Source organism: Bombina bombina, chromosome 6 (assembly GCF_027579735.1).
Source record: "Bombina bombina isolate aBomBom1 chromosome 6, aBomBom1.pri, whole genome shotgun sequence".
Classification (NCBI taxonomy): Eukaryota; Metazoa; Chordata; class Amphibia; order Anura; family Bombinatoridae; genus Bombina; species Bombina bombina.
The window spans coordinates 377,779,828-377,801,098 of NC_069504.1; the positions used below are offsets into that span (position 1 = coordinate 377,779,828).

The 21,271-nt window shown below is 41.3% G+C and overlaps 1 protein-coding gene across 2 annotated transcripts in view; it reads right to left on the reverse strand.

The window, feature by feature from the left end:
* Window positions 1-21,271, reverse strand: part of SIMC1 (SUMO interacting motifs containing 1) — a 245,293-nt gene that overhangs the window by 202,319 nt on the left and 21,703 nt on the right. The window contains exon 2 of one of the 2 annotated variants that reach the window (XM_053717079.1): window positions 20,081-20,767. The exons of the other annotated variant lie outside the window; for it this stretch is intronic. Within the exon in view, the coding sequence (XP_053573054.1) occupies window positions 20,081-20,767 (687 nt within the window). The remainder of the gene's footprint in view (window positions 1-20,080; window positions 20,768-21,271) is intronic. 2 annotated transcript variants of the gene reach the window in all.

A 21,271-nucleotide genomic window follows, 5' to 3' on the forward strand; every position in this document is an offset into this window, starting at 1 on the left:
TATAATGGCTATTTCCTCGGCTCGAAGAGTCTCTGAGTTATCAGCCTTACATTGTGATTCTCCTTATCTGATTTTTCACTCAGACAAGGTAGTTCTGCGTACTAAACCTGGGTTCTTACCTAAGGTAGTCACTAACAGGAATATCAATCAAGAGATTGTTGTTCCATCCTTGTGTCCAAATCCTTCTTCAAAGAAGGAACGTCTTCTACACAATCTGGATGTAGTTCGTGCCCTCAAGTTCTACTTGCAGGCAACTAAAGATTTTCGCCAAACTTCTTCCCTGTTTGTCGTTTATTCTGGACAGAGGAGAGGTCAAAAAGCTTCTGCTACCTCTCTCTCCTTTTGGCTTCGTAGCATAATACGTTTAGCCTATGAGACTGCTGGACAGCAGCCTCCTGAAAGAATTACAGCTCACTCCACTAGAGCTGTGGCTTCCACTTGGGCCTTTAAGAATGAGGCCTCTGTTGAACAGATTTGCAAGGCTGCAACTTGGTCTTCGCTTCATACTTTTTCCAAATTTTACAAATTTGACACTTTTGCTTCTTCGGAGGCTATTTTTGGGAGAAAGGTTCTTCAGGCAGTGGTTCCTTCTGTATAATGAGCCTGCCTATCCCTCCCGTCATCCGTGTACTTTTGCTTTGGTATTGGTATCCCAGAAGTAATGATGACCCGTGGACTGATCACACATAACAGAAGAAAACATAATTTATGCTTACCTGATAAATTCCTTTCTTCTGTTGTGTGATCAGTCCACGGCCCGCCCTGTTTTAAGGCAGGTAAATATCTTTTAAATTATACTCCAGTCACCACTTCACCCTTGGTTACTCCTTTCTCGTTGATTCTTGGTCGAATGACTGGGACTGACGTAGAGGGGAGGAGCTATATGCAGCTCTGCTGGGTGAATCCTCTTGCATTTCCTGTTGGGGAGGAGTTATATCCCAGAAGTAATGATGACCCGTGGACTGATCACACAACAGAAGAAAGGAATTTATCAGGTAAGCATAAATTATGTTTTTTTGGGAACTACGAACAGATTGGAGTAGAACCCCATCCCTTGTTCTCCTAATGGAACAGGATGAATCACTCCCATTTTTAACAGGTCTTCTACACAATGTAAGAATGCCTGTCTCTTTATGTGGTCTGAAGACAATTGAGACCTGTGGAACCTCCCCCTTGGGGGAAGCCCCTTGAATTCCAGAAGATAACCTTGGGAGACTATTTCTAGTGCCCAAGGATCCAGAACATCTCTTGCCCAAGCCTGAGCGAAGAGAGAGAGTCTGCCCCCCACCAGATCCGGTCCCGGATCGGGGGCCAACATTTCATGCTGTCTTGGTAGCAGTGGCAGGCTTCTTGGCCTGCTTTCCCTTGTTCCAGCCTTGCATTGGTCTCCAGGCTGGCTTGGCTTGAGAAGTATTACCCTCTTGCTTAGAGGACGTAGCACTTGGGGCTGGTCCGTTTCTACGAAAGGGACGAAAATTAGGTTTATTTTTGGCCTTGAAAGACCTATCCTGAGGAAGGGCGTGGCCCTTACCCCCAGTGATATCAGAGATAATCTCTTTCAAGTCAGGGCCAAACAGCGTTTTCCCCTTGAAAGGAATGTTAAGCAATTTGTTCTTGGAAGACGCATCCGCTGACCAAGATTTCAACCAAAGCGCTCTGCGCGCCACAATAGCAAACCCAGAATTTTTCGCCGCTAACCTAGCCAATTGCAAAGTGGCGTCTAGGGTGAAAGCCTTAAAATAACAGAACCGGAGCCGTTTTTATCTTTAACCCCTTTACAGTCCCTGGTATCTGCTTTGCTGAGACCCAACCAAGCCCAAAGGGGAATACGATACCAAATGACGCCTTCAGAAAGTCTTTTTTATGTATCAGAGCTCCTCACACATGCGACTGCATGTCATGCTTCTCAAAAACAAGTGCGCAATACCGGCGCGAAAATGAGGCTCTGCCTATGATTAGGGAAAGCCCCTAGAGAATAAGGTGTCTAAAACAGTGCCTGCCGATATTATTTTACAAAAATACACAGATTAAATGATTCCTCAAGGCTAAATATGTTTATATATGAATCGATTTAGCCCAGAAAATGTCTACAGTCTTAACAAGCCCTTGTGAAGCCCTTATTTACTCTGTAATAAAAATGGCTTACCGGATCCCATAGGGAAAATGACAGCTTCCAGCATTACATCGTCTTGTTAGAATGTGTCATACCTCAAGCAGCAAAAGTCTGCTCACTGTTCCCCCAACTGAAGTTAATTCCTCTCAACAGTCCTGTGTGGAACAGCCATCGATTTTAGTAATGGTTGCTAAAATCATTTTCCTCTTACAAACAGAAATCTTCATCTCTTTTCTGTTTCAGAGTAAATAGTACATACCAGCACTATTTTAAAATAACAAACTCTTGATTGAATAATAAAAACTACAGTTAAACACTAAAAAACTCTAAGCCATCTCCGTGGAGATGTTGCCTGTACAACGGCAAAGAGAATGACTGGGGTAGGCGGAGCCTAGGAGGGATCATGTGACCAGCTTTGCTGGGCTCTTTGCCATTTCCTGTTGGGGAAGAGAATATCCCACAAGTAAGGATGACGCCGTGGACCGGACACACCTATGTTGGAGAAATATATACATGTCAAGGGATATTCAGGGATTCCTGAAAGATATCAGTGTTCTAATGTAACTAGCGCTAATTTTGGAAAAAAATGGTTTGGAAATAGCAAAGTGCTACTTATATTTATGGCCCTATAACTTGCAAAAAAAGCAAACAACATGTAAACATTGGGTATTTCTAAACTCAGGACAAAATTTAGAAACTATTTAGCATGGGTGTTTTTTGGTGGTTTTAGATATGTAACAGATTTTGGGGGTCAAAGTTAGAAAAAGTGTGTTTTTTTCCATTTTTCCATATATTTTATCATTTTTTTTATAGTAAATTATAAGATATGATGAAAATAATGGTATCTTTAGAAAGTCCATTTAATGGCGAGAAAAACGGTATATAATGTGTGGGTACAGTAAATGAGTAAGAAGAAAATTACAGCTAAACACAAACACCGCAAAAATGTAAAAATAGCCTTGGTCCCAAACGGACAGAAAATGGAAAAGTGCTCTGGTCACTAAGGGGTTAAACAACTTTCCAATTTACTTTTATCAAATTTGCTTAGCTCTCTTGGTATTCTTTGTTTAAAGCTAAACCTAGGTAGGCTCATATGCTAATTTCTAAGCCATTGGACTGCCTCTTATCTAAGTGCATTTTGACACTGCTAGTTCATGTGTGTCAGATAAATAATTATGGGAGTGAGCACAATGTTAAGAGTCAGCACCGATTGGCTAAAATGCATGTCTGTCAAAAGAACCGAAATAAGGGGCAGTCTGCAGAGGCTTAGAAACCAGGTAATCAGAGGTAAAAAACAGAATTTATGTTTACCTGATAAATTTCTTTCTCCAACGGTGTGTCCGGTCCACGGCGTCATCCTTACTTGTGGGATATTCTCTTCCCCAACAGGAAATGGCAAAGAGCCCAGCAAAGCTGGTCACATGATCCCTCCTAGGCTCCGCCTACCCCAGTCATTCGACCAACGTTAAGGAGGAATATTTGCATAGGAGAAACCATATGGTACCGTGGTGACTGTAGTTAAAGAAAATAAATTATCAGACCTGATTAAAAAACCAGGGCGGGCCGTGGACCGGACACACCGTTGGAGAAAGAAATTTATCAGGTAAACATAAATTCTGTTTTCTCCAACATAGGTGTGTCCGGTCCACGGCGTCATCCTTACTTGTGGGAACCAATACCAAAGCTTTAGGACACGGATGAAGGGAGGGAGCAAATCAGGTCACCTAAATGGAAGGCACCACGGCTTGCAAAACCTTTCTCCCAAAAATAGCCTCAGAAGAAGCAAAAGTATCAAACTTGTAAAATTTGGTAAAAGTGTGCAGTGAAGACCAAGTCGCTGCCCTACATATCTGATCAACAGAAGCCTCGTTCTTGAAGGCCCATGTGGAAGCCACAGCCCTAGTGGAATGAGCTGTGATTCTTTCGGGAGGCTGCCGTCCGGCAGTCTCGTAAGCCAATCTGATGATGCTTTTAATCCAAAAAGAGAGAGAGGTAGAAGTTGCTTTTTGACCTCTCCTTTTACCTGAATAAACAACAAACAAGGAAGATGTTTGTCTAAAATCCTTAGTAGCATCTAAATAGAATTTTAGAGCGCGAACAACATCCAAATTGTGCAACAAACGTTCCTTCTTTGAAACTGGTTTCGGACACAGAGAAGGTACGATAATCTCCTGGTTAATGTTTTTGTTAGAAACAACTTTTGGAAGAAAACCAGGTTTAGTACGTAAAACCACCTTATCTGCATGGAACACCAGATAAGGAGGAGAACACTGCAGAGCAGATAATTCTGAGACTCTTCTAGCAGAAGAAATCGCAACTAAAAACAAAACTTTCCAAGATAATAACTTAATATCAACGGAATGTAAGGGTTCAAACGGAACCCCCTGAAGAACTGAAAGAACTAAATTGAGACTCCAAGGAGGAGTCAAAGGTTTGTAAACAGGCTTGATTCTAACCAGAGCCTGAACAAAGGCTTGAACATCTGGCACAGCTGCCAGCTTTTTGTGAAGTAATACCGACAAGGCAGAAATCTGTCCCTTCAGGGAACTTGCAGATAATCCTTTTTCCAATCCTTCTTGAAGGAAGGATAGAATTCTAGGAATCTTAACCTTGTCCCAAGGGAATCCTTTAGATTCACACCAACAGATATATTTTTTCCAAATTTTGTGGTAAATCTTTCTAGTTACAGGCTTTCTGGCCTGAACAAGAGTATCGATAACAGAATCTGAGAATCCTCGCTTCGATAAAATCAAGCGTTCAATCTCCAAGCAGTCAGCTGGAGTGAAACCAGATTCGGATGTTCGAACGGACCCTGAACAAGAAGGTCTCGTCTCAAAGGTAGCTTCCAAGGTGGAGCCGATGACATATTCACCAGATCTGCATACCAAGTCCTGCGTGGCCACGCAGGAGCTATCAAGATCACCGACGCCCTCTCCTGATTGATCCTGGCTACCAGCCTGGGGATGAGAGGAAATGGCGGGAACACATAAGCTAGTTTGAAGGTCCAAGGTGCTACTAGTGCATCCACTAGAGCCGCCTTGGGATCCCTGGATCTGGCCCCGTAGCAAGGAACTTTGAAGTTCTGACGAGAGGCCATCAGATCCATGTCTGGAATGCCCCACAGGTGAGTGACTTGGGCAAAGATTTCCGGATGGAGTTCCCACTCCCCCGGATGCAATGTCTGACGACTCAGAAAAACCGCTTCCCAATTTTCCACTCCTGGGATATGGATAGCAGACAGGTGGCAGGAGTGAGACTCCGCCCATAGAATGATTTTGGTCACTTCTTCCATCGCTAGGGAACTCCTTGTTCCCCCCTGATGGTTGATGTATGCAACAGTTGTCATGTTGTCTGATTGAAACCGTATGAACTTGGTCCTCGCTAGCCGAGGCCAGGCCTTGAGAGCATTGAATATCGCTCTCAGTTCCAGAATATTTATCGGTAGAAGAGATTCTTCCCGAGACCAAAGACCCTGAGCTTTCAGGGATCCCCAGACCGCGCCCCAGCCCATCAGACTGGCGTCGGTCGTGACAATGACCCACTCTGGTCTGCGGAACGTCATCCCTTGAGACAGATTGTCCAGGGACAGCCACCAACGGAGTGAGTCTCTGGTCCTGTGATTTACTTGTATCTTCGGAGACAAGTCTGTATAGTCCCCATTCCACTGACTGAGCATGCACAGTTGTAATGGTCTTAGATGAATGCGCGCAAAAGGAACTATGTCCATTGCCGCTACCATCAACCCGATCACTTCCATGCACTGAGCTATGGAAGGAAGAGGAACGGAATGAAGTATCCGACAAGAGTCTAGAAGTTTTGTTTTTCTGGCCTCTGTTAGAAAGATCCTCATTTCTAAGGAGTCTATAATTGTTCCCAAGAAGGGAACCCTTGTAGACGGGGATAGAGAACTCTTTTCCACGTTCACTTTCCAGCCGTGAGATCTGAGAAAGGCCAGGACAATGTCCGTGTGAGCCTTTGCTTGAGGAAGGGACGACGCTTGAATCAGAATGTCGTCCAGGTAAGGTACTACTGCAATGCCCCTTGGTCTTAGCACCGCTAGAAGGGACCCTAGTACCTTTGTGAAAATCCTTGGAGCAGTGGCTAATCCGAAAGGAAGCGCCACGAACTGGTAATGTTTGTCCAGGAATGCAAACCTTAGGAACCGATGATGTTCCTTGTGGATAGGAATATGTAGATACGCATCCTTTAAATCCACCGTGGTCATGAATTGACCCTCCTGGATGGAAGGAAGAATAGTTCGAATGGTTTCCATCTTGAAAGATGGAACCTTGAGAAACTTGTTTAAGATCTTGAGATCTAAGATTGGTCTGAACGTTCCCTCTTTTTTGGGAACTATGAACAGATTGGAGTAGAACCCCATCCCTTGTTCTCTTATTGGAACAGGATGAATCACTCCCATTTTTAACAGGTCTTCTACACAATGTAAGAACGCCTGTCTTTTTATGTGGTCTGAAGACAACTGAGACCTGTGGAACCTCCCCCCTTGGGGGAAGTCCCTTGAATTCCAGGAGATAACCCTGGGAGACTATTTCTAGCGCCCAAGGATCCAGAACATCTCTTGCCCAAGCCTGAGCGAAGAGAGAGAGTCTGCCCCCCACCAGATCCGGTCCCGGATCGGGGGCTAATATTTCATGCTGTCTTGGTAGCAGTGGCAGGCTTCTTGGCCTGCTTTCCCTTGTTCCAGCCTTGCATTGGTCTCCAAGCTGGCTTGGCTTGAGAAGTATTACCCTCTTGCTTAGAGGACATAGCACTTTGGGCTGGTCCGTTTTTACGAAAGGGACGAAAATTAGGTCTATTTTTCGCCTTGAAAGGCCGATCCTGAGGAAGGGCGTGGCCCTTACCCCCAGTGATATCCGAGATAATCTCTTTCAAGTCAGGGCCAAACAGCGTTTTCCCCTTGAAAGGAATGTTTAGTAGCTTGTTCTTGGAAGACGCATCAGCCGACCAAGATTTCAACCAAAGCGCTCTGCGCGCCACAATAGCAAACCCAGAATTCTTAGCCGCTAACCTAGCCAATTGCAAAGTGGCGTCTAGGGTGAAAGAATTAGCCAATTTGAAAGCATTGATTCTGTCCATAATCTCCTCATAAGGAGGAGAATCACTATCGAGCGCCTTTATCAGCTCATCAAACCAGAAACATGCGGCTGTAGTGACAGGGACAATGCATGAAATTGGTTGTAGAAGGTAACCCTGCTGAACAAACATCTTTTTAAGCAAACCTTCTAATTTTTTATCCATAGGATCTTTGAAAGCACAACTATCCTCTATGGGTATAGTGGTGCGTTTGTTTAAAGTAGAAACCGCTCCCTCGACCTTGGGGACTGTCTGCCATAAGTCCTTTCTGGGGTCGACCATAGGAAACAATTTTTTAAATATGGGGGGAGGGACGAAAGGAATACCGGGCCTTTCCCATTCTTTATTAACAATGTCCGCCACCCGCTTGGGTATAGGAAAAGCTTCTGGGAGCTCCGGCACCTCTAGGAACTTGTCCATTTTACATAGTTTCTCTGGGATGACCAACTTTTCACAATCATCCAGAGTGGATAATACCTCCTTAAGCAGAATGCGGAGATGTTCCAACTTAAATTTAAATGCAATTACATCAGGTTCAGCCTGTTGAGAAATGTTCCCTGAATCAGTAATTTCTCCCTCAGACAAAACCTCCCTGGCCCCCTCGGATTGGGTTAGGGGCCCTTCAGAGATATTAATATCAGCGTCGTCATGCTCTTCAGTAACTAAAACAGAGCAGCCACGCTTACGCTGACAAGGGTTCATTTTGGCTAAAATGTTTTTGACAGAATTATCCATTACAGCCGTTAATTGTTGCATAGTAAGGAGTATTGGCGCGCTAGATGTACTAGGGGCCTCCTGAGTGGGCAAGACTCGTGTAGACGAAGGAGGGAATGATGCAGTACCATGCTTACTCCCCTCACTTGAGGAATCATCTTGGGCATCATTGTCATTATCACATAAATCACATTTATTTAAATGAACAGGAATTCTGGCTTCCCCACATTCAGAACACCGTCTATCTGGTAGTTCAGACATGTTAAACAGGCATAAACTTGATAATAAAGTACAAAAAACGTTTTAAAATAAAACCGTTACTGTCACTTTAAATTTTAAACTGAACACACTTTATTACTGCAATTGCGAAAAAACATGAAGGAATTGTACAAAATTCACCAAATTTTCACCACAGTGTCTTAAAGCCTTAAAAGTATTGCACACCAAATTTGGAAGCTTTAACCCTTAAAATAACGGAACCGGAGCCGTTTTAACACTTTAACCCCTTTACAGTCCCTGGTATCTGCTTTGCTGAGACCCAACCAAACCCAAAGGGGAATACGATACCAAATGACGCCTTCAAAAAGCCTTTTCTAAGTATCAGAGCTCCTCTCACATGCGACTGCATGCCATGCCTCTCAAAAACAAGTGCGCCACACCGGCGCGAAAATGAGGCTCTGCTTATGCTTTGGGAAAGCCCCAGAGAAATAAGGTGTCTAATACAGTGCCTGCCGATATTATAATATCAATATACCCAGATAAAATGATTCCTCAAGGCTAAATATGTTTTAAAAATGAATCGATTTAGCCCAGAAAAGTCTACATTCTTAATAAGCCCTTATGAAGCCCTTATTTACCATCGTAATAAACATGGCTTACCGGATCCCATAGGGAAAAATGACAGCTTCCAGCATTACATCGTCTTGTTAGAATGTGTCATACCTCAAGCAGCAAGAGACTGCACACTGTTCCCCCAACTGAAGTTAATTGCTCTCAACAGTCCTGTGTGGAACAGCCATGGATTTTAGTTACGGTGCTAAAATCATTTTCCTCATACAAACAGAAATCTTCATCTCTTTTCTGTTTCTGAGTAAATAGTACATACCAGCACTATTTTAAAATAACAAACTCTTGATTGAATAATAAAAACTACAGTTAAACACTAAAAAACTCTAAGCCATCTCCGTGGAGATGTTGCCTGTACAACGGCAAAGAGAATGACTGGGGTAGGCGGAGCCTAGGAGGGATCATGTGACCAGCTTTGCTGGGCTCTTTGCCATTTCCTGTTGGGGAAGAGAATATCCCACAAGTAAGGATGACGCCGTGGACCGGACACACCTATGTTGGAGAAAGTATATTAATATAACTGTGTTGGTTATGCAAAACTGGGGAACGGGTAAAGGGATTATCTTTCTTTTTGAACACTAAAAATTCTGGTGTATACTGTTCTTTTAAGAGTCAGCACTGATTTGCTAAAATAAGAGTGTCAAAAGAACGGACATACGGGGGCAGTCTGCAGAGGCTTAGAGTAAGGTAATCACAGGTAAAAACTGCACTAATATTACACTGAAAACATACCACACTGAATTATTGCCATGACATTTGCTAAAAGTCCAGAAATCAGAAATACTTCCAACTAAATGGACATGAACAATATAACATTGCATATGCAATTTTAACAGTTTACCCCATGTAATTAAAAATAATACCATGCATGTGTGCCCCATTAAGCCTCATACTCCCTATTGGTAATATTAACTTCTCCCCCCTCCCTTAACCCCAATTTGCACAACATTAACCCCCCACACAACACACTGCTGCTAACAGACGTGGGTTATCCATGAATGACATGTGCTTGTGATAATTTGTTGCTATTTGTCGTGTTAGAGGACTACGCACTGTATGAACACATGACTGGCAACAAGTGATTTTTAAAAAGTTAAAATTCCTAAACTTTTACAAAATAGAGTATTCAGATAACATGCACTAGCCTACATCGATAACACACTTGCGAAAAGTACCTTTTTTGCACAAGCAAAATTTTTTTGTCTACTGCGCAATATGTCATGCAAAAATGTATCAAGCAATATCGCATTTGTGCTAGCTTACAATAATTATCACAAGCAGTAATTTTCCATTAATAATGCAACTAATAAGGATGTTGGTTATGCCATTTTTTGTGCTGTACACAATGGCTAAAATAGACTTGCTGCTATTGGGGGGGGGGGGGGGGCGGAACTAGCTCCGCAATGAGATGGCGGCTCATCCTTAGAGCTCAGCTGATCAGAAGGTCTAAAACAGATTTGACCCTAAAAATAACAGCTTTACTTTACACAAAAAGGTAGCACAGTGACTGCATATTGCCGCTACACAGCCCATGGTTGCTCAAACACCTTGGATGACACCCTAAACCTGCCGCACATGTCATGGTCTAATCACTAAACACAGCCCGTAGAAAAAAATTAAAATAATAGGAGTCACACTGAAACTTACCCGCTGGATACCGGAGAAAATCGCAGAGTGGTATCCACGAATAAAGGCAGATACTCAACCCTCACCACTTCCGGGTCCTGCTGACACCCTGGGTCAAGGGAGGAAGACCGGACCATACCAAATTGGTACCGGATCCAGGTAAACTAGCAATGTAACCGCCTGCAGCATAGTGGCCCTGCACTAGACCTCCTGACTGCAGAGGCAGCCATACTTAGGACCTACAAGCCGCTTCATAAAAGGCCACACTTACAGCTAACAAGGAGATCAAAAGCCAGATTTAGACCCCAACCCGAGACAGCCATCTGACAACTCAGCTAGCGCCCAGCCTGATCTAGAACACAGGGACAACCTCACACACAAAAAGGAGGCTCTCTAGAAAACAGAAGGGACACTTCTAAGCCTCTCAATACAATAACTACGCCTCTAACGCCCCCCCACAAGACCCTGAATCCTCTGCCACACCTCATCTGCCAAGACAACTGCCCTATCTGGGCTAGACTGTTGACCACCTTTCCCTGGGGGATGATTACCCAGAAGACACCTCTGGCCACGATTCCTCTGTCATAACTCATCTCTGGCCTTGTATCAACAAGACAACTGCCCTAATAGGCTGGACTGCTAAATACCCTTCTCTGGGAGACGAATAACCAGCAGATACCTCTGGTCCTCTCTTTTAGAGTCCACATCTGATAGCAGGTGAACACACTGTGTTGACAGTTCTGTGCCACCTCACAAACATGTCATGGCTTCCAGATCTACTAAATCTCAAAACCAAGGCAAGTTAAACAGCACTCCTGGCCCTAAACTCCTGCGGAAATTAATGATTCTGCATTATCCCCTACCTTCCTATCCCCAAGTGACGACTCCACCCCCCTAACCAAAGCAGACATAAAATCCCTGCTAACTTAAGACTTCTAACCTTTCCTCTCCCCAAGTAGGGAAAATGATCAAAGGAGGCCTAAAAGACATAAAAACATAATTTATGTAAGAACTTACCTGATAAATTCATTTCTTTCATATTAGCAAGAGTCCATGAGCTAGTGACGTATGGGATATACATTCCTACCAGGAGGGGCAAAGTTTCCCAAACCTCAAAATGCCTATAAATACACCCCTCACCACACCCACAATTCAGTTTAACGAATAGCCAAGAAGTGGGGTGATAAAAAAGTGCGAAAGCATATAAAATAAGGAATTGGAATAATTGTGCTTTATACAAAAATCATAACCACCACAAAAAAAGGGCGGGCCTCATGGACTCTTGCTAATATGAAAGAAATGAATTTATAAGGTAAGTTCTTACATAAATTATGTTTTCTTTCATGTAATTAGCAAGAGTCCATGAGCTAGTGACGTATGGGATAATGACTACCCAAGATGTGGATCTTTCCACACAAGAGTCACTAGAGAGGGAGGGATAAAATAAAGACAGCCAATTCCTGCTGAAAATAATCCACACCCAAAAATAAAGTTTAACGAAAAACATAAGCCGAAGATTCAAACTGAAACCGCTGCCTGAAGTACTTTTCTACCAAAAACTGCTTCAGAAGAAGAAAATACATCAAAATGGTAGAATTTAGTAAAAGTATGCAAAGAGGACCAAGTTGCTGCTTTGCAAATCTGGTCAACCGAAGCTTCATTCCTAAACGCCCAGGAAGTAGAAACTGACCTAGTAGAATGAGCTGTAATTCTTTGAGGCAGAGTTTTACCCGACTCAACATAGGCAAGATGAATTAAAGATTTCAACCAAGATGCCAAAGAAATGGCAGAAGCTTTCTGGCCTTTTCTAGAACCGGAAAAGATAACAAATAAACTAGAAGTCTTACGGAAAGATTTCGTAGCTTCAACATAATATTTCAAAGCTCTAACAACATCCAAAGAATGCAACGATTTCTCCTTAGAATTCTTAGGATTAGGACATAATGAAGGAACCACAATTTCTCTACTAATGTTGTTGGAATTCACAACTTTAGGTAAAAATTCAAAAGAAGTTCGCAACACCGCCTTATCCTGATGAAAAATCAGAAAAGGAGACTCACAAGAAAGAGCAGATAATTCAGAAACTCTTCTGGCAGAAGAGATGGCCAAAAGGAACAAAACTTTCCAAGAAAGTAATTTAATGTCCAATGAATGCATAGGTTCAAACGGAGGAGCTTGAAGAGCTCCCAGAACCAAATTCAAACTCCAAGGAGGAGAAATTGACTTAATAACAGGTTTTATACGAACCAAAGCTTGTACAAAACAATGAATATCAGGAAGAATAGCAATCTTTCTGTGAAAAAGAACAGAAAGAGCAGAGATTTGTCCTTTCAAAGAACTTGCGGACAAACCCTTATCTAAACCATCCTGAAGAAACTAAAATTCTCGGTATTCTAAAAGAATGCCAAGAAAAATGATGAGAAAGACACCAAGAAATATAAGTCTTCCAGACTCTATAATATATCTCTCGAGATACAGATTTACGAGCCTGTAACATAGTATTAATCACAGAGTCAGAGAAACCTCTTTGACCAAGAATCAAGCGTTCAAACTCCATACCTATAAATTTAAGGATTTCAGATCCTGATGGAAAAAAGGACCTTGTGACAGAAGGTCTGGTCTTAACGGAAGAGTCCACGGTTGGCAAGAGGCCATCCGGACAAGATCCGCATACCAAAACCTGTGAGGCCATGCCAGAGCTACCAGCAGAACAAACGAGCATTCCTTCAGAATCTTGGAGATTACTCTTGGAAGAAGAACTAGAGGCGGAAAAATATAGGCAGGATGATACTTCCAAGGAAGTGATAATGCATCCACTGCCTCCGCCTGAGGATCCCGGGATCTGGACAGATACCTGGGAAGTTTCTTGTTTAGATGGGACGCCATCAGATCTATTTCTGGAAGTTCCCACATTTGAACAATCTGAAGAAATACCTCTGTGTGAAGAGACCATTCGCCCGGATGCAACGTTTGGCGACTGAGATAATCCGCTTCCCAATTGTCTATACCTGGGATATGAACCGCAGAGATTAGACAGGAGCTGGATTCCGCCCAAACCAAAATTCGAGATACTTCTTTCATAGCCAGAGGACTGTGAGTCCCTCCTTGACGATTGATGTATGCCACAGTTGTGTAATTGTCTGTTTGAAAACAAATGAACGATTCTCTCTTCAGAAGAGGCCAAAACTGAAGAGCTCTGAAAATTGCACGGAGTTCCAAAATATTGATCGGTAATCTCACCTCCTGAGATTCCCAAACTCCTTGTGCCGTCAGAGATCCCCACACAGCTCCCCAACCTGTGAGACTTGCATCTGTTGAAATTACAGTCCAGGTCGGAAGCACAAAAGAAGCCCCCTGAATTAAACGATGGTGATCTGTCCACCATGTTAGAGAGTGTCGAACAATCGGTTTTAAAGATATTAATTGAGATATCTTTGTGTAATCCTTGCACCATTGCTTCAGCATACAGAGCTGAAGAGGTCGCATGTGAAAACGAGCAAAGGGGATCGCGTCCGATGCAGCAGTCATAAGACCTAGAATTTCCATGCATAAGGCTACCGAAGGGAATGATTGTGACTGAAGGTTTCGACAAGCTGCAATCAATTTTAGACGCCTCTTGTCTGTTAAAGACAGAGTCATGGACACTGAATCCATCTGGAAACCCAGAAAGGTTACCCTTGTCTGAGGAATCAAAGAACTTTTTGGTAAATTGATCCTCCAACCATGATCTTGAAGAAACACCACAAGTCGATTCGTATGAGATTCTGCTAAATGTAAAGACTGAGCAAGTACCAAGATATCGTCCAAATAAGGAAATACCACAATACCCTGTTCTCTGATTACAGACAGAAGGGCACCGAGAACCTTTGTAAAAATTCTTGGAGCTGTAGCTAGGCCAAACGGCAGAGCCACAAACTGGTAATGCTTGTCCAGAAAAGAGAATCTCAGGAACTGATAATGATCTGGATGAATCGGAATATGCAGATATGCATCCTGTAAATCTATTGTAGACATATAATTCCCTTGCTGAACAAAAGGCAAGATAGTCCTTACAGTTACCATCTTGAACGTTGGTATTCTTACATAACGATTCAATATTTTTAGATCCAGAACTGGTCTGAAGGAATTCTCCTTCTTTGGTACAATGAAGAGATTTGAATAAAACCCCATCCCCTGTTCCGGAACTGGAACTGGCATAATTACTCCAGTCAACTCTAGATCTGAAACACAATTCAGAAATGCTTGAGCTTCTACTGGATTTACTGGGACACGGGAAAGAAAAAATCTCTTTGCAGGAGGTCTCATCTTGAAACCAATTCTGTACCCTTCTGAAACAATGCTCTGAATCCAAAGATTGTGAACAGAATTGATCCAAATTTCCTTGAAAAAATGTAACCTGCCCCCTACCAGCTGAGCTGGAATGAGGGCCGCACCTTCATGTGGACTTAGAAGCAGGCTTTGCCTTTCTAGCTGGCTTGGATTTATTCCAGACTGGAGATGGTTTCCAAACTGAAACTGCTCCTGAGGATGAAGGATCAGGCTTTTGTTCTTTGTTGAAACGAAAGGAACGAAAACGATTATTAGCCCTGCTTTTACCTTTAGATTTTTTATCCTGTGGTAAAAAAGTTCCTTTCCCACCAGTAACAGTTGAAATAATGGAATCCAACTGAGAACCAAATAATTTGTTACCCTGGAAAGAAATGGAAAGTAAAGTTGATTTAGAAGCCATATCAGCATTCCAAGTTTTAAGCCATAAAGCTCTTCTAGCTAAAATAGCTAGAGACATAAACCTGACATCAACTCTGATAATATCAAAAATGGCATCACAGATAAAATTATTAGCATGCTGTAGAAGAATAATAATATCATGAGAATCATGATGTGTTACTTGTTGCGCTAAAGTTTCCAAACAGAAAGTTGAAGCTGCAGCAACATCAGCCAAAGATATAGCAGGTCTAAGAAGATTACCTGAACACAGATAAGCTTTTCTTAGAAAGGATTCAATTTTCCTATCTAAAGGATCCTTAAACGAAGTACCATCTGACGTAGGAATAGTAGTACGTTTAGCAAGGGTAGAAATAGCCCCATCAACTTTAGGGATTTTGTCCCAAAATTCTAATCTGTCAGACGGCACAGGATATAATCGCTTAAAACGTTTAGAAGGAGTAAATGAATTACCCAATTTATCCCATTCTTTGGAAATTACTGCAGAAATAGCATTAGGAACAGGAAAAACTTCTGGAATAACCACAGGAGCTTTAAATACCTTATCTAAACGTTTAGAATTAGTATCAAGAGGACCAGAATCCTCTATTTCTAAAGCAATTAGTACTTCTTTAAGTAAAGAACGAATAAATTCCATTTTAAATAAATATGAAGATTTATCAGCATCAACCTCTGAGACAGAATCCTCTGAACCAGAAGAGTCATCAGAATCAGAATGATGATGTTCATTTAAAAATTCATCTGTAGGGAGAGAAGTTTTAAAAGATTTTTTACGTTTACTAGAAGGAGAAATAACAGACATAGCCTTCTTTATGGATTCAGAAACAAAATCTCTTATATTATCAGGAACATTCTGCACCTTAGATGTTGAAGGAACTGCAACAGGCAATGGTACTTTACTAAAGGAAATATTATCTGCTTTAACAAGTTTGTCATGACAATCAATACAAACAACAGCTGGAGGAATAGCTACCAAAAGTTTACAGCAGATACACTTAGCTTTGGTAGATCCAGCACTAGACAGCGATTTTCCTGTAGTATCTTCTGACTCAGATGCAACGTGAGATATCTTGCAATATGTAAGAGAAAAAACAACATATATATAAAGCAAAATTGATCAAATTCCTTAAATGACAGTTTCAGGAATGGGAAAAAATGCCAAAGAACAAGCTTCTAGCAACCAGAAGCAATGAAAAATGAGACTTAAATAATGTGGAGACAAAAGCGACGCCCATATTTTTCGCGCCAATAAGACGCCCACATTATTTGGCGCCTAAATGCTTTTTGGCGCCAAAATGACGCCACATCCGGAACGCCGACATTTTTGGCGCAAAATAACGTCAAAAAATGACGCAACTTCCGGCGACACGTATGACGCCGGAAACGGAAACGATTTTTTGCGCCAAAAAAGTCCGCGCCAAGAATGACGCAATAAAATGAAGCATTTTCAGCCCCCGCGAGCCTAACAGCCCACAGGGAAGAGTCAAATTTTTGAAGGTAAGAAAAAATGATTAAATCAAATGCATTATCCCAAATATGAAACTGACTGTCTGAAAATAAGGAAAGTTGAACATTCTGAGTCAAGGCAAATAAATGTTTGAATACATATATTTAGAACTTTATAAACAAAGTGCCCAACCATAGCTTAGAGTGTCACAGAAAATAAGATTTACTTACCCCAGGACACTCATCTACATGTTTGTAGAAAGCCAAACCAGTACTGAAACGAGAATCAGCAGAGGTAATGGTATATATAAGAGTATATCGTCGATCTGAAAAGGGAGGTAAGAGATGAATCTCTACGACCGATAACAGAGAACCTATGAAATAGACCCCGTAGAAGGAGATCACTGCATTCAAATAGGCAATACTCTCCTCACATCCCTCTGACATTCACTGCACGCTGAGAGGAAAACCGGGCTCCAACTTGCTGCGGAGCGCATATCAACGTAGAATCTAGCACAAACTTACTTCACCACCTCCATCGGAGGCAAAGTTTGTAAAACTGAATTGTGGGTGTGGTGAGGGGTGTATTTATAGGCATTTTGAGGTTTGGGAAACTTTGCCCCTCCTGGTAGGAATGTATATCCCATACGTCACTAGCTCATGGACTCTTGCTAATTACATGAAAGAAATACCTTTATGAATTGGCTAGAGCTTGACTACTATGAACACCTATACAATCTTCCAGTACAGAATGATCCCCATCCTTAAATATCTCTCAGAACTACACATACCACGCCTACCCCAACAAATAGAGACTTTAGTTAGAAGCACCCATAACTCTACAAGAAGTGCTTGTTACAATATCCAAACTGCCCTAAGGGGGAAAAAAAAAAAAAAAAAAGGAAGTAGGTTAGGCACCAACAGACTGTCATAACAAGTATTACAAAACTTTTGAAGATATTCTAGCACCCCAACTTGAAACCCTGTTCCAATCTATAAACTAACATGTGACCTTCCTTTCCCTGACCCTAGAGGCTCATATTTCTGTCCCCCCCCAAACCTGAGAAATCTCACAAACTTCCAGAAAATTACCGACCCATCTTTTTCCCTTAACAATGACCTCACAATCTTCGTAAAAATCTTCTCCAACCGTATAAATACAGTACTACCAGACCTAGTCCACATAAATCAAGTGGGTTTTGTCCCAAACAGAGGCTAGAGACAATACAATAAGGGCTCTACAACTTATTGAACATGCTAAAGTCAAGAATATAAAGCTAGTAATGCTGTCAAATGCCGAAAAGGCTTTTGATTGCATTAACTGGGATTTCCTCTTTGCCACATAAAAAAAAAAAAAAAAAGTTCAGGTTTGGTAAACTCCGGCTTAAACATAAACACCTATACAAATCACACACAGGTCAACGGACTATTATCAGACAACTTTACCCATTAGTAACGGCACGAGACAGGAATGCTCTCTATCACCCTTTACCATTTATCCTTGTTAAAGAAACACTAGAGACATATATACGACAAAACTCATAACTGGTATACAATTAGGTAGAAATTATTTTTAACAAAGTTTCCCTATTCAGAGATGACATACTCCTATCCTTGACATCATCTAATACATATATTCCGGAAGCATAAAAAAAAAAAAAAAAAAAAAAGAAGAGCACTTTGGCAGGTACTCCAATTTTCTCATCAATTGCCTCAAATCTGAAATTCTAAACATCATCCTCACATCCACAGAATTGTCTGCCTTGAAAGCATTATGCCCTTACAAACAGACAGATGCACTAAAATATCCAGGATTATCCCTCTCCCCTAAACCAATTTTTTTTTTTAACTTTAACTACAGAACAGCGCTACACAATATACAACGCAACCTCTCTGGTCACACAAACCATTCTCTTGGTGGGGGGAGAATTCAGACTCAAGTTAACATTCTTGACAATCTTATGCATACTCCAGACAGTCCCCAAAACCCTAACACTTTCCTTCAACACATTCTACAAACTTTAAATTCATACATATCGGGTACTATAAAACCCAGTATAGATAAGACAATGTATTGACCGCTCAGATCAGGAGGACTAGGATTACCCAAAATAGAAACATACTATAAAGCCACTGCTTTAGAGAACTCTCGACTAACACAGAAACACAAAACAAAGCCTGGGTCTCAATTGACTCATATCTTAATATCCCTTCAGTAGGTTCTCTGTACTGGATACCTAGAGTCCAGGGGGTCCATTTATTAATGTGCGGATGGACATGATCCGATATAGTGGATCATGTCCGCCGCACATTGATAAATGCCAACAGCATATGCTGTCGGCATTTATCATTGCACCAGCTGTTCTTTTGAACTGCTGGTGCAATACCACTCCCTTCAGATTTGTGGCCAATCGGCCGCTAGCAGGGGGCGTCAATCAGCCCGATCGTATCCGATTGGGTAGATTGCTGTCTGCCATCTCAGAGGTGGCAGATGAGTTAAGGATCAGAGGTCTTAGGACCGCTGCTTCTTAACTTCCGCCGGAACTGGAGCGGAGTGGGTCTGAGGCAGCATCTGCTGCTTCATAAATAGACCCCCTGGCCTGAAGCGATTACACTTTTTCAATATATGGGATAAAACTTATTAGAAACTGCTACAACAACAACAGTAATTAACTTTCTGAATAATGGGCCACCTACTGTCTTTATTGTTCAATTTTAGCTTTAATAACTTGTTTCTCGACTTTATTGGTTGTATATCTTCCACAATATCTTTGCTTAGCAGAAACTCAAAAAAATATTGTTGCAAAATAGACTGTTCTGTTGAACATACACTGAATAAAAAAAATAAAATAAAAAAAAAAACACACACACACACAAAGATGTGGGTTATCCAAGAAAATTGGCCCTTGTTAGCCACCAGTTAACTGAGCAAGTTAAGATCAATATGGCCTAAACGAGGCACAGACGAATGGTATATTTTCATTTACAAATTACATGGGGTGCCACAGTGGGTGGAGAATGAAGTCACATGGCTTAAAACATAATGTGTAAGATCTCCAAATCCAAATGGGTACAAACCATTTTTGTGGCACAAGTCAGCACAAATAAATGGTATCTTTTTATTCACATGGGGGAAAAGATTGAGGTCACATAGGCTAAAAATCAAATGCATCATATCTCCAAAACCAAATTGGCAAATTATTTTGGCACACAAATGAATGTTACATTTTCATTTACAAGTTAATTACATTGCGTGCAAAGTGGGTGGAGATTGAGAAAGAATATAATGTGCAATATCTCCAAAAGTAAACCAGCACAAACATTCATTTTTGCGTCACAAATCAATACTACTTTGATTCACAATTTAATTACATGGGGAATACACCTGCTGGATTTGCTTCTGTGATAAAAAAAATAAAATATTATAAGTTTTTCAGGTAAATTTTCAGGTAATTATTTTCAAATAAATAATTGCAAGAATCTGCACACAATACAAATACATGCTACACACATTACCTTCTCTCCATCTTCTGGTTTTAACCTACTGAAGAAGAGGTGATTGACAGGGTGATATCTGAAGTGTCTAAGCTTGAATAGCCAGGCCTTCTTGGATGAGGCAGTTTCAAAAATGGATTCCGGTTTGATTGCATTGCCCTTTGTGTCTGTTATTGATGATGGTGAAGATGTTGGAACCGATTTCAATGACATATCCAAATTATCATTATTATAGTCCAGGCTAGAAATTTTGTTATGTGATGCAGTTTGCCAGTGGGAATTTGATAAGACCAGGGGGCTCTCTAAAACCATATCCCTGTTCATTTTACATGTAAGCGAGTCATCTCTTCTTTTAGGCAAAGCTAATTGGTCCAAAACACAATTTCTAGCATCCTCCAAGGAGCCCATGTCCCTGCTGATAATAGTCCTGCTGATTTCAGCTGTCTTGTCTCGATAAGAAGAGTCCTCATTGACTTTATCTAAAAGAGTGGGGCATGACCAGCATGCACCTTCTGTATTTTTTACATAGCCATTAAACTGATATTCCGGTTTGATCTTCTTCTCAGCTATGAAAAAGCACCCCTGATTAGATGAAATCTCAGGAAAAGTTATTCCATTATCCTCAGTACTAGTCAGATCGATAATATCAGAGACTGACTCTGACAGTTCTCCCATCCAAGAGTCAATATGGGTCAAGTCAATTATTCCCTAATGTGTAGAGGGGGAAAAATAAAATAATTTAGAATGCAATTTATCAGTTATTAAAACATAGAATATTCCCTTATCTTGGTTCAACACCAACAAAGACTAGCTGCTTTTATGGGGGGGGGGGGGGCGCGCAGATGTATAAATATTAAATCATGAGCCACCATTTATGGCCATAATACTTTAACATATATTTTAAAAGCTTATACTGGTGCCAAATGGGCCTTCATTGATAAGCATGATGCTATACTATTCCAAATTAGTAAAATGTTCCCCTTTTGTGGTATACTCAGTATCTCATAATTTAGATAGATATCCCAAAACAAGATATTACAGTAACACAAAAATTAGTAATATAGGATCTCTATCACATACATAATCTAGCAAACAAAGCCAAGTATAAAACTAAAAGTAAAAAGTAGTATTCTTTAGAGGGACAGTAAAGACAGGTACTAAAAATAAATGCATAATTATATATCCAATGGCCACCCCAGTGCAGTTTTTTCT